The sequence below is a fragment of the Salminus brasiliensis genome, chromosome 1 (assembly GCF_030463535.1).
Source record: "Salminus brasiliensis chromosome 1, fSalBra1.hap2, whole genome shotgun sequence".
NCBI classification, from domain to species: domain Eukaryota; kingdom Metazoa; phylum Chordata; class Actinopteri; order Characiformes; family Bryconidae; genus Salminus; species Salminus brasiliensis.
Window position 1 is genome coordinate 2509612 of NC_132878.1, and position 13895 is coordinate 2523506.

The 13895-nt window shown below is 40.9% G+C and overlaps 1 protein-coding gene across 2 annotated transcripts; it reads left to right on the forward strand.

The window, feature by feature from the left end:
- The first annotated feature begins 1640 nt into the window (after nt 1-1640).
- Nucleotides 1641-12147, forward strand: LOC140567837 (tripartite motif-containing protein 16-like). 2 transcript variants are annotated; one of them, XM_072692414.1, is made up of 6 exons: nt 1641-2269; nt 4748-4843; nt 5932-6165; nt 7510-7669; nt 8984-9043; nt 10359-12147. In XM_072692414.1, exons 1-6 carry the CDS (start codon nt 1679-1681, stop codon nt 10901-10903), a joined length of 1686 nt encoding a protein of 561 aa, XP_072548515.1. In that variant the 5' UTR covers nt 1641-1678; the 3' UTR covers nt 10904-12147. The 2 variants fall into 2 exon arrangements, with proteins under 2 accessions (XP_072548515.1, XP_072548523.1); XM_072692422.1 differs by lacking the exon at nt 8984-9043.
- Nucleotides 12148-13895: the final 1748 nt, after the last annotated feature.

Genomic DNA, 13895 nt, shown 5'->3' on the forward strand with positions numbered 1-13895 from the left:
CAGCAAGAAATATCCCCAAGACTCACAAAGAGGACCAATCCTAAGAGAAACGATGGTTAATAGTGGTAATAATAATAATTACAGTGACAGATAGTTAAGAGTCCATGTACATTTTAACATCATCATTGGGCAGGTAGCAGTGGTATGAGGGTGTGCAGCTGGTCTGACACAGGTGGCAGGGGAGCCTGGTGGACAATCTGGTGGGTGGCAGCTGGTCTGACTATCACAGCCTAACAAAAAGGAGACAGACAGAGGGTAATAGAGCCATAGGAACAACCTGAAACCCTGTCTGCTCCACCATCCACAAATTTGAGTAATCACGTGCAAACGGCAGGGCGACAGCTCAAGCATCTCAGTATACTACAATTCCCTGTGTCCGCGAACCCCTGGACCTACAACCTTCGTCTAAAGGGTTTTCAGCCTAGACTTGAAGATTGAGACTGTGTCTGAGTCACGAACATTATCTGGAAGGTTATTCCAGAGCTGGGGGGCTTTATAAGAAAAGGTTCTTCCCCCTGCTGTGGCTTTCTTAATTTTTGGGGACGAGTAAGAAGCAGCACCCTGAGATCTAAGTAATCGTGATGGTTCATAATATGTAATGAGACATCTATATTGTAATAAATCCTTTACCTTTATGAACTGATAACACTCAGTTTAATATTACTTGAACCATGAAAAGGCTCTTCCTGTCATTCCAACCCTGTTCTCTAACCTTTCTAAGAGGATAGTGTGATCTGTTGTATCAACCGCTGAACTGAGGTTAAGTAGAACTAATAAGGATACATAGTCTTGATCAGAAGCAAGATCTATCTATCTGTCGGTTTGTTTGTCTGTCTCTTAGTCTGTCTATCTTTATGCTCGTTCCAGTGACTAAACACCCTGTGACTGATTGGCTGAGCCCATCTCCCTGTGTGTATGTGTGTCCCACAGCACTGAACCGAATATCTGGAACCATCCGAAGTAATGAACTGTTATCCTATTGTATTGCATTGTAGCAATGTTCAAAACTGCATTATCGTTAAGGGTTTGGAATGCCTGTCTGTGACGATACAGTGCAGATTTATTCTTTTTTATATTATATATATTATTATATTACTTTATTAATTTTTAAAGTAATGTCGTTGGTGTGGCACAGCGTATAACACCACTACCTGCCACTGAGCTACTACACCATGTGGGATACTGGAGTTCGATTCTCAGTGTGGGTGACTGTGCTACACCAAAAAGAGTCCTTAGACAAGACTCTACACTATGCAACCTCTAACTTTGTAAGTCTCACTGCATTAGAGTCTCAGCTAAATGCTTTAAATGCACTACTACTATTATTAATAGAGCAAGAGGAATTAAAATAAAAGTAATAAATAATAAAACTAAATAAAAGTAATACATTTAAATCAAATAAAACAATTAAATAAAATTAAATCATTCAATAAAATAAAAATACACCATTTAAAAAAAACAAAACCTGTGGAACTCCTCTTTAATTGGCTCTGTTCTACATTTTTTTGAGTTTCACCATCCTAACAGAACTTTGTCTCCTCCTATCTCTCTCAGTCTCCACCTCCCTCTCTCTAAACCAACCCAGAAACAGGAAGTCTCTCAGTTCAGAGAAAACGAAACTCAGAGTCTCTCTCTCTCTCTCTCTCTCTCTCTCTCTCTCTCTCTCTCTTCACTCTGTATGTACAGGACAATGGCAGAGGCCAGTATCTCAGTAGATCAAGACCAGTTCTGCTGTCCAGTCTGTCTGGATCTGCTGAAGAATCCAGTGACCGTTCCCTGTGGACACAGTTTCTGTATGGACTGTATTAAAGGCTGCTGGGATCAGGAAGATCAGAGTGGGGTCTACAGCTGCCCTCAGTGCAGAGAGACCTTCACTCCGAGACCTGTTTTACGCAGGAGCTACTTTATAGCTGAAATGTTGGAGAAACTGAAGAAGATAGACCTTCAGGCTGCTTCTCCTGCTGGACCTGGAGACGTGGAGTGTGATTTCTGCACTGGGAGAAAACTCAGAGCTGTGAAATCCTGTCTGACGTGTCTGGCCTCCTTTTGTGAAGCTCATCTGAAGCCTCACCAGGAGGTTCCTGCACTGAAAAACCACAAGCTGGTCAAAGCGTCCAAACAGCTGCAGGAGAAGATCTGCTCTCAACACGACAAGCTGATCGAGATCTACTGCAGAACTGACCACAGCTGTATTTGCTATTTGTGTACCATGCATGAACACAAAGGTCATGATATAGTAGAGGCTGAAGTAGTAAGAGCCCAAAAAGAGGTGAGAACTAGAGCTCTTTTACAATTTACATGCTAATTATACTGCTACTGTACTGTCAGAGCCCCTCACCTGTCTCTCTATTTATCCTCTCTTATATACCTTCTTTCACTGAAACCACTGGCAGCAATCAAAACGTCTGGATCATCTGGATTCGGTGTATAAACTGCAGGGGTTGAGATGTTTTGAGGATTCGTTTTGTTAGGGGGTAGGGGGTACTAGAGAACTCCTGAACAGAACTGACCTGTGCCCTCATCGGATCCACGGTGAGGTTGCTGTGTGATGGTAACAATCTAGAACTCATGCCAAAAGAACTCACTCTGGTCAGACTGTTACAGATAGCCAGTAGTCCCAGAATCCACTTGCAAAAGGGTTAATATCAGCCACTCAGTGTGTTTGGGCTTACCCCTGGGAGTATATAAGTCAATTTTATTTGTAGAGCTTTTTAAAACACAAAGCAGCTTTACATAAGTAGAAATTAGTAAAAGATAGAGACAAAGAAGAAATAACATAAAAAGACATAAAGGATCCAAGACCCCCAGTGAGCAGCCAACGCCGACAGTGGCAAGGAGAACCTCCCTCAGAGCTGGAAGAAGAAACCTTGGGAGGAACCAAGACTCACAAGGGGGACTCGACCCGTCCTCCTCTGATCAGAACTATTTATTAATAATTGATAAAAGTTACCAAACCATCAATTCTGTTGAACTGCTCTGATCATAATCATAATATAATAATCATCTTGTAGAATAACTTAAGATAATAAGATAGTTCTTTATTAGTCCCACAGTGGGGAAATTTTCAGTGTCACAGCAGAAAGGGATAGCAAGACACTCAGTTACAAAAAAATGTAGATAAATAATTTACACTATAAACACAATATAAATAAGAATTAAAAAGCAATAGCAATATTATTTACAGGTTATTGCAAATGACTCTTAATTGCACATGTGGGGGAGGGGGGGTATTGCACATAGTATTTTTGCATTGAGGGATTGCATTGAGGGTGTGTGTAGATAAGTGTGTGTGTATGTGGTCCGCTGGGAGCAGTGCTGGTTGTGCAGTCTGACGGCAGCAGGAAGGAAGGACCTGTGATACCCCTCCTTCACACACTTGGGGTGAAGCAGCCGGTCACTAAAGGAGCTGCCCAGTGCTGCCAGAGTCTCATGCATGGGGTGGGAGCTGTTCTCCAGCATGGATGCCAGCTTGGCTGTCATCCTCCTGTCTCCCACCACCTGCACTGGGTCTAAGAAGCACCCCAGGACAGAGCTGGCCGGCCTTCCTTATGAGTTTGTCCGGTCTCTTCTTATCTGCCGTCAAGATGCTACTGCCCTAGCAGACCACTCCATAAAAGATGGCAGATGCCTCCACTGTGTGGAAGAAAGTGCTCAGGAGTGCTCCCTGCACCCCAAAGGACCTCAATCTCCTCAGCAGGTAGAGTCTGCTCTGGCCTTTCTTGAAGAGTGCAGCAGTATTGACTGACCATTCCAGTCTGTTGTTCAGATGAACACCCAGGTATTTATAAGAGTCCACACTCTCGATGTTCATACCCTGGATGTTCACTGATGGAGGGGGGTGTCTGCACCTGCGGAAATCCACCACCAGTTCTTTGGTCTTTCCAGCGTTTATCTGCAGATGGTTCTGCAGACACCAGTCCACAAAGTCCTGAATAAGTTCTCTGTACTCGCTGTCCTCCTCATTGGTTAAGAGGCCGACGATCGCTGAGTCATCAGAGAACTTCTGAAGGTGACAGGTCGGTGAGCTGTACATGAAGTCAGCAGTGTACATGATGAAGAGGAATGATGCCAAGACCGTCCCTTGAGGGGCTCCTGTGCTGCTGACCACCAAGCCAGAGACACAGTCCCGTGCGTTCACATACTGTGGTCGGTTGGTGAGGTAGTCCAGTATCCAGTTCGACAGTTATAATAATATAATTATAATAACATAGTCATGTCAGTGGTGGTCAGAGTAATGAGAGGAATGATGGGTAATAGTGGTGATAATAATAGTGGCAGATAGTTAAGAGTCCATTTAGGTTTTAACATGGTCATTAGACAGGTAGCAGTGGTAGGAGGGTGGGCCGCTGGTCTGGTATGGGTGGTGGTGGGGGCGGGCCTGATGGTCGGACTGGTAGGTTGCAGCTGGTCTGACACAGGTAGAGGGTACATCAGCGGGCAGTCTTCCAGCAGGTCGGGCCGGGTGGCCATTTACTCGGAGAAGTTAAAAAGAGAGAGAGTTAGTTCTGAGAGGATCTGAGGTGTCTGACAACTTGTCTGGTTGTTTAATGTTTAATTGATCTGCACTTAATGTAAAGGTTCTTTAAACCTTAAAGGAGTTTAGGTTTAGTCCTACAATCACACTTACTATAAGAGAATCTGTATTTTTCACTGTGTGCTTAAATGGAAGTGTAAACTTTTAGACCTTAGCAGGTGCAAAGTAATAATGGTTTAAAAACACTGAGCACTATGGTTTGTTTCTCCTCAGAGTGTGCTCAGAGCAGTGCAGAGGAAACTTCAGCAGAGAGTCCAGGAGAAAGAGCAGAAGCTGCAGGAGCTGAAGCAGGCGGTGAACATTCTTAAGGTGAGTAGAGAGCAGAGTTACTGACTCAGGAGCTGCAGCCATAAACTCTGGAAAAAAATTTCCTCCAATCCCCAGAAAACTGATTTCTCCGTCTTGCTGTCCAAACACTGGAAGGGACAAGAGAAGAAGTTTGAACTAGCTGCTGAAAGATACACAAGAGTATACTATCCATGAAGTCTTTTAGACAGTAGCATCTGCTCGCATGCCCAGTGAGGACAGACAGCATGAAGGAATCTAACTATGCTTTTAATCCTCTATGTTGTTTGTGTTCAATTAGATTTGTGGGTTTTCTGGCACAGATCCAACTTTTAAGCACAATCCACATATTTGAGATAGGGTTCAGGTCAGGACTTTGGAAAGGCTATTCCAAAAGCTTAATGTCAGCCTGCTTTATCCTTTCCACAGTCACCTTTACGCTCACTGTCCTGCTGGAACACCCAACAGTGTCTAAGGCCCCGTTCACACCTGGCATTAACATGCATCTCTGGTGATCCGATCACAAATGATTGCCTAAACACACCTTTACTCTTCTTTGTGGCCAAATAACTCAATCTTTGTCTCATCTGACCATAAACCGTCCTCCAGAATGCTTCTTATCTCAATGTGGTTCAGCTGCAAGCTGTAGTGGAGCTTGAAGGTGCTGATGTTTGAGCGGTAGCTCCTGTCTTGGACGGTTTGCTTCGAAGCAAACTCTGTATTTGTAGAGCGACCTTGTGAAGCCTCTATTAAGTGGCAGGTGTCCTCAATAGAATCTCACCCCTGCCTGGGCTGTGTTGTTATCATGGGCTGCATTTGTGCCTCATCATTTATGAGAGGCAAGGCCAAGGACTTCACAGAAAAGTACAGTATTTATAAGTACATTTCATTTTAATTAATTACATGCATGTGAAAAAATAGGACACCATCTAAAAACCTTTGATTTTTAAACATCTGGCATTTGGTCTTTTTTATTACTTCTTAAAAATGTGTCAAATTAGAAGCGCTGCAGAACATCAGCTGCAAATGCTTAGGAGGATTCTGGAGAAGCCTGTTTGATGTACACCTCAGAAACACTGGTCTAGAGTCACTGTCCCTGTCTGTGTTCTCAGTGCTCTGCTCAGGCGGCGGTGGAGCACAGTGAGAAGATCTTCACTGAGCTGATCCACTCTATTGAGAAGAAGCGCTCTGAGGTAACCAAGCTGATCAGAGCTCAGGAGAAGACTGAGCTGAGGGAAGCTGAAGAACTCCTGGAGAAACTGGAGCAGCAGATCTCTGATCTGAAGAGAAGGAATGATGAGCTGAACCAGCTTTCCCAAACTGAAGATCACATCTCCTTTCTCCAGGTAACTGGGTCACTGATCTACAACTAGATGTGTTCTTCAGAAATGTTCTCTAAATCAGTAGCACCCAAATAAGCTAAACGGGGTTTTCATCCAGCACTGATTTCTCTAAATCAATAGCACCCAAATAAGCTAAACGGGGTTTTCATCCAGCACTGTTTACCAGTGTCTACTACTGTCTACCACTGTCCAGCACTCTCTACCACTGTCTACCACTGTCTACCACTGTCCAGCACTGTCTACCACTGTCTACCACTGTCTACCACTGTCTACTACTGTCTACCACTGTCCAGCACTCTCTACCACTGTCTACCACTGTCTACCACTGTCCAGCACTGTCTACCACTGTCTACTACTGTCTACCACTGTCCAGCACTCTCTACCACTGTCTACCACTGTCCAGCACTGTTTACCACTGTCTACTACTGTCTACTACTGTCTACCACTGTTTACCATTGTTTACCACTGTTTACCACTGTCTACCACTGTCTACTACTGTCTACCACTGTCCAGCACTGTCTACCACTGTCCAGCACTGTCCAGCACTGTCTACTACTGACTACCACTGTCCAGCACTGTCTACCACTGTCGAGTCGTCTTTTAGACCCATACTGAACAAGATACCCATCACAGCCAAAAATTTTCAGAAAGTGTAATATAGCTAATGAGTTTAGAAGGAGCCCCTTGAAGACTTGAGAACTGGAATTTATTCAGTTATTATTCTTGCCTGTTGTGAAATGCTGAAATAATGCTTTTGTTTTGTTTTACCATCATTTTCTTCCTTTTTCTATTGCTAAAATACATGGACAGAGAAAATAAGTACCACTACTGACACACTCTGCTCCTAAATAAACTATTAAAGATTATGTCAGCCCCTTGGTATTGCACCTTTTTTGCCTCACTTGCCCCCTTTTGTTTATCGCCTTGTGTTAGTGATTCTGCTTGTTTTGACTCCATCTCTGCAAGTGTTCGTCCCTCTGTGTCTGGCCTCTGTGTATGGGCTAGCACTGTTACTGTCCTAGTTATCGGTACAGGTAGCTTGCAAGCGCAGTATTGGTTGCAACTCATTTACTAATGTTTATGAGGCTCAACTCAAAAGCCTACGGATTATTGACCAAACTGAGATGCAGAAAATGTAAGTTAGGAGAGCTTTTGCCTAAACTCAGTTGAGTTAACTCAGATCGCGCCCTGTAATCAGTTACTGTATCACTTTTAGTTGGGTTGACTTTACAGTTTTTACAGTGAATCCATGTGACAGTAAAAGTCTGTTTTTGGTTGATTTCTCTCTGAGATAATTCATTTCTCCATCAGATCTCTATCCACTTTGATTTGATTATCTCTGTGTAGAGTTTCCAGTCTTCCTGTGTCTCTGCTGAAGCCGAGAACCTGTCCAGCATCACCATCAATCACCAGCTCTCATTTGATGGAGTGAGGAAATCCCTCTCTGATCTCAAAGAGCAACTGGAGCATTTCTGCAACAGGGAATTCATCAGAATCCCCCCACAGGGTAAGAGGAGCCTCTCATTGTAGGAACCTTACTCATGTTACTCTAGATCGCCCCCTATGTCAGTCAAAATAGTAGCTAAGTAAATATGCATACCGGTCACTGTGTTTTAGATGGCTTGGCTGGCTCGACTGGGTCAGGCTGTTTTTTTTGCATGGTATGTGGAGGGGTTATCTTGCTAATAGGCTAGCACTGTTACTGTCCTAGCTTTCAGTGCAAGAAGCTTGCAAGGGCAGTAGTGGTTGCAACTCAGTAGCCTACGGATTGTTGACCAAACTGAGAACTTTTACCTCAGCAGTCTGCTCAGGTGGATTCTGGCACCAAATGTTGAATGTATGAATCAGACTTTCTGTTGGTGTGCTATTGTCACATGATTCACGAGGCGGGGTTAGTGCAAATAGCCGGCTGTGTTGTGTTTTACTTTGTGTTCCGCTAGAAAATATGTCATTAGTGTGTCTGGATTTTTTTACCATGTCGACTCAGACTCAGGCAAAGCTACAGTACAAAGTGTAAATCTAATAAGCCTCTGGAGGAACCAGAGTAAAGACTTAACACCACTGACTGGATACATTTCACTCAGCATAGTGAGGATCAGAACACAGCCACTAATGGCACAAAAGGCCATTGGTCTATCTTTATATGACATCTGGAAAATGGCCTGATCTGTGACTCAACAACCACGAAAAGCCGAGTTATTTGATCCTTTACATCTTAGCTACAGGTGAAAAAGTGTTACCTGTTTTTCCCCAAAAAACTGCACACTGTTCATCCTCTCTGCTCCCTGGCTGCCCACCACTCCGGGCATGTGTGCTCATAGTCATATCAGTAGTGTGATCACAAATGTGTGTGTGTGTGTGTGTGTGTGTGTTCACTGTATGGATGGGTTAAAGGTGGAGGTCAAACTCCATCTGTGTCCAACACTAATGGTGAATATAGTTGTCTTGTCAATTCCAGCTAAAAAAGTAATGAAAAGTGAGTCTAAATAAACTTGGTTTCAAAGTAAGACTTTAAAAATAATGGATTAAAAATTTTTTTTATTAATTTATTTAGGACATTTAAACATGTTTATATTCCTAAACAATGTTAGAATATTCATAATTATTAATAAATAATAATAAAATATGTAATCATCATATCAGTGGCATAAAATGCTCTTAAAATGACAATAATATCATTTATCAATTATTTCTTGGACAATATATCATAAAGAAATATTTATCGTAACAGGCCTACTGCTGCCTTCCTTGTTTCTTCTAAGTGGAGCATTTAGGCCTGATTCACTCGTTTAAAGGTACCACTGTGTTTTTGTTTCCACAGCCGCTGCAGTTCAAGTAGTTTTACATCCAGAGCCGAAGACCAGAGGCGATTTCCTGCGGTGTATGTACAAATAATATTAATTAATATTAAATATTATTAACTATTATTAAAGTATGAATGTACATTTCTTTGTTAGAAGGCATTGGACAACTGCACATCTATCTGGTGGTTTGACTTCATGCTGAAGAATTCTGAGGAAGTCCTCCTTCATTATCCCATCTAATGCAGCAGTCGGAAATGTAGCACCAGTACCACTGGCAGCAAAACAGCTGCAGAGCATAATGCTACCACCACCAAGCTTAACAGTTGGTAGTGTGGTCTTAGGGAAGAAGACTTTACTTCTCCAGACATACTTCTGCTCGTTGTGTCTAAACAACTCAATGTTCGCCTCAGCTGACTATAAAGACTTTCCTCCAGAAGGCCTTTTCTTTCTCTATGAGGTTTAGCTACACATTTTTGGAGTAGGGGCTACTTTCTACTATTGCAGCCTCTCTGTCCACAGTTGATGGCAGACCTGTGTCTTGGGGGTTCTTGGGTTGTTCCTGACCATCTACACCAGTGTTCTCTCAGCTGAAGGTGATAGTTTGGGTTTCGTTCCAGACCTTGGTAGAGTATCTACACCTCCCAATAACGTTCAGCTGTCTGAACTGATGTTCTTGAACTCTGCAGCTCCAAAAGACTATATTTCATTGTAATGTGTCTTTTCTTAGAGCTTATTAAGCACAATTGAGAAATTGAATATAAACTATATAAAGTGAGTTGAGATGCTCTTATTTATGTGGGATGAACATAAAATTTACTTGTAAATTTATTTCTTATAACTTGGTGAATGTGTCATCATCCTGTACATCAGGGCTGCTCAATCCTGGTCCTGGAGATCTACCACCCTGCATAGTTTAGCCCACCCCAAATCTAACACTCCTGATCCAGATAATGAAGGCCTTCAGGAGCAGCTGAACATTAGAGTCAGCTGTGTTGGATCTGAACTCCTCAGGGTGGTAGATCTCCAGGTCCAGGATTGAGCAGCCCTGCTGTACATGCTAAACTCAAGCACAGGTATGGTGTTATTTTACAGTAAGTGGACAGTGGGACCCATTCACCAACTGTTTTTCAGAAGACATCTCTTATTCAAAATCCACTTACGCACTTACTGAAATTCTCCAGGGTTTTCCTATTAGGGATGTGTTCAGTTTAGGAGGACGATGGGATCTAATGGGAAGAGCAGAACTTCAGGAATCTAACCTAGACTTTCTGTTAGGACTTCAACACAACAACACATTCAAGAACATTCTTAGGAAGATGCTGGAGAAAGAGGCCCAGCGTTCCTCTGTAAGAATATTCTGTAAATAAACATGAGTTTATTTCCTCTTTTCAGATTTCTGTCAGCTCCACCTGGATCCCAACACAGTGAACCCCAAACTGATTCTGTCTGAGAGCAACCGAGAGGTGAGGTGGAGAGGAGGAGACGAGCAGTACTCTGATCATCCCGAGAGATTTGACTCAGTGTTTCAGGTGTTGAGTAAGGAGAGTGTGTGTGGACGGGCTTACTGGGAGGTAGAACTGGGTGATGGGTGGGGGGTGTCCTTATCAGTCTCATATAAAGGGATCAGAAGGAAAGGGGATATCGAGTCTTTATTTGGACGCAACGACCAGTCCTGGAGTCTGCAGTGTTCTTCTGCTCTCTCCTTTTGCCACAACAACATTAAGACTGAGGCCATTAAGACTCCAGACCCATTATCCTCCAGAATAGGAGTGTATGTGGACCACAGCGCAGGAACTCTGTCCTTCTACAACATCTCACACACAATGACCCTCATACACACAGTCCAGACCACCTTCACTCAGCCCCTCCACGCCGGGTTCTGGGTTGGTTCGGGGTCGTCACTTCAACTGTGCGACTCTGTTGTGGGGTGCAGGTAAATATTCACTGATGCTTTCAGCATTTTTTAATAACCTTTTTATTTTTATTTGCATTTTTTATTTTTTTTTGTCCAGTTTAATAATTCTCTTCTACTATCTGGACTACTCCTATCATATGATGCTATCAGTACTGGAAGAATGAGTCAATCAATTAATCAGACTTGATTAATGTTGCACCTTCAAAGCAAATCAAATAAAAAAGTCAAAAATATATTAAAAAAAACATTAAAAATATGGTTGAAAACAAATATTTTCAACTAAAAACAACAAGCAATTTATAGTAAAGATATAATAAAAATTTATATGATGAAAAATGAATGTTTTATAAATGAATAAAAAATAATTAATTAATTACAAAATTAATTCATTAATTAATTAAAATATTAATTTAAATCAACCACCACATCTTTTCAAACTGCTGCTAACACAACACCACTGGATCTCAGCATGCTTGGAGGAGAGCCATAACTGCAAATTTTATTAGGGAGGAGAGGAAGAACCATCCTACCCGCCCAAACAGCCCTGTTGGATTCTGAACCCCACATGGCTGTGACATCACTAGGGATTGAACTGAAGATTGAACTGTCTCCTAAAGACTTTGTCGACATGCAAATGTGCCGCTGTAGTTTTCTATTTAATACATTTATTTATTTATTTATTATTATTTATTTTTTTAAAGGCACATTTACACACATTCTGTGCCATGTTAATGTGGTTACAGCCAAGAAAGTTAATCAGGTTTATCAAATAAAATCCGATAAAATAAAAATAACAATAACAAATAAAAAAGACAGTCTGTGACTTTCTGTATCAAGTTCTTGCAGAATCAAAAAAGCACCAATAGAAAAGTGAAGAGTTTAGATCATGCCCTCCTGTTTGTGACTGAAGCTCAGAGGAACACTGAATCGGAGGTGATTCACATTACAGGTCGTACAAGCTAATGTGCCGTGCTGCCCCCTGTATTCAGTGCTGTTTCACATTACGTCCATGAAAGATGTTTCTAAAAGTCTACAAAGTCTGACCCCGCATTGACCCATGGGCTCTGTATCTATCCGTCTGTCTGTCTGTCTATCTGTCTGTCTGTCTATCTAATTATCTACTGTCTGTCTGTACATAAGAGTGCACATTATTATAGTAGTGTTTAGTTATATGTGTTTAAGGAAATGTACATTCTGGTAGATGTGATATACTGGTATCCTATACTGGTGCTGTGTGCAATTACAATAAAGCCAAATCTGTCTATATATCTGTACCTCCATCATATCTATCTGTCTGTCTGTGTGTCTATCTATCAATATAGACTCTAGTATTTTGAGACTCTTCTTTGCAGGAACTGTAAATAAGTCCAAGGTGTGTGTCTTTATCCATCTGAATTATTGAATTATATCTGTTCCTACTGTACTGCCTTTTGTATGTTTAATTTCCTAACTGTTTAATAACTCATATATCTGATGCTTATTTACAGTACAACAGTAAGTGCATTTCTCAAAACAATTACAAAGTACAAAGTGCAAAGCCTAGTTAATAACCTGCAGAAGCGTGTCACTTGCCCAAAATGGACAGTTCATTCTCCAAAAGCAGGTATTCATATCAATGAAAGTGTCGAAATAAAAGTCCTGACACCACTGTTTATGAACAAGACAGTCAAATGGCTTTGTTGTGTTTTCATTAAGACAGTTTACTCTGAAAGTGTTTTCCAGTGCAAAAAAAGTCAAAGATCATGATCACACTACTTGAAAACGCTCAAGCACACCCATTTGAAATCTACAGTTACATTACACATTACTATAATTAGTGAGATCAATGAGTGCAAGACACTCGAAACGTGTGTTTCACATTTTTACTTGTCTATCTATCTATCTATCTATATATCTATCTGTCTATCTGTCTGTCTGTCTATCTATCAGTCTGTCTATCTATCTATCTATCTATCTATCTGTCTGTCTGTCTGTCTGTCTGTCTGTCTATCTATCTATCTGTCTGTCTATCTATCTATCTATCTGTCTGTCTATCTATATATCTATCTATCTATCTATCTGTCTGTCTATCTATCTATCTATCTATATATCTATCTGTCTGTCTGTCTATCTATCAGTCTGTCTATCTATCTATCTATCTATCTATCTATCTATCTATCTGTCTGTCTGTCTATCTTTCTATCTATCTGTCTGTCTGTCTGTCTGTCTGTCTATCTATCTATCTATCAGTCTGTCTATCTATCTATCTATCTATCTATCTATCTGTCTATCTATATATCTATCTGTCTGTCTGTCTGTCTGTCTGTCTATCTATCTGTCTGTCTGTCTGTCTGTCTGTCTGTCTGTCTGTCTATCTATCAGTCTGTCTGTCTATCTATCTATCTATCTATCTATCTATCTATCAGTCTGTCTATCTATCTATCTATCTATCTATCTATCTATCTATCTATCTGTCTGTCTGTCTGTCTGTCTGTCTTTTGAGACTCTTATTTGAGACTCTTTGCAATTCTAATTTGTTCACTGCATTGTGCAAAAGTACAAACTTATTTACAACAAACACAATGAAGTAGAGCTGTGTAGAGCTGTGCACAGCCGTAAACAACATTACAGTACATACTGGAACTGAATTGGAACATACAACATACACAGTACTGTAAATATACATATATATATATAGTTCATTGCACAGCATCAGCTAAATGCTATACATGTACTATTATTATTATTATTATTAATAATAATAATAATAATAATAATAGAGCATTTATGGAGAATTTATGAAAATAAAAGTAATACATAAAACACCATTTTAAATGTGTCCAGAAACTTTATTGGAAGATTCAGAAAAGTTGAAAATCAGATAGAATGGAGTTCTAATAAAATGTATGTCTGCAATTCATCAGATCTAAGACCAAAAATTAACATAACAGAACATATTTCAGAGAAATAGTTTGTCGTATTTAAATCTATAGTGCATACATTGGTTTTATATAGAAAATAATGTATGGAGGAAG

Coding starts and splice junctions, on each gene's coding strand:
- LOC140567837 (XM_072692414.1), top strand. CDS start 1,679: ATGTACAGGACAATGGCAGAGGCCAGTATCTCAGTAGATCAAGACCAG. Junction 2,270..4,747: donor TAGTAAGAGCCCAAAAAGAG/GTGAGAACTAGA, acceptor GTTTCTCCTCAG/AGTGTGCTCAGAGCAGTGCA. Junction 4,844..5,931: donor AGGCGGTGAACATTCTTAAG/GTGAGTAGAGAG, acceptor CTGTGTTCTCAG/TGCTCTGCTCAGGCGGCGGT.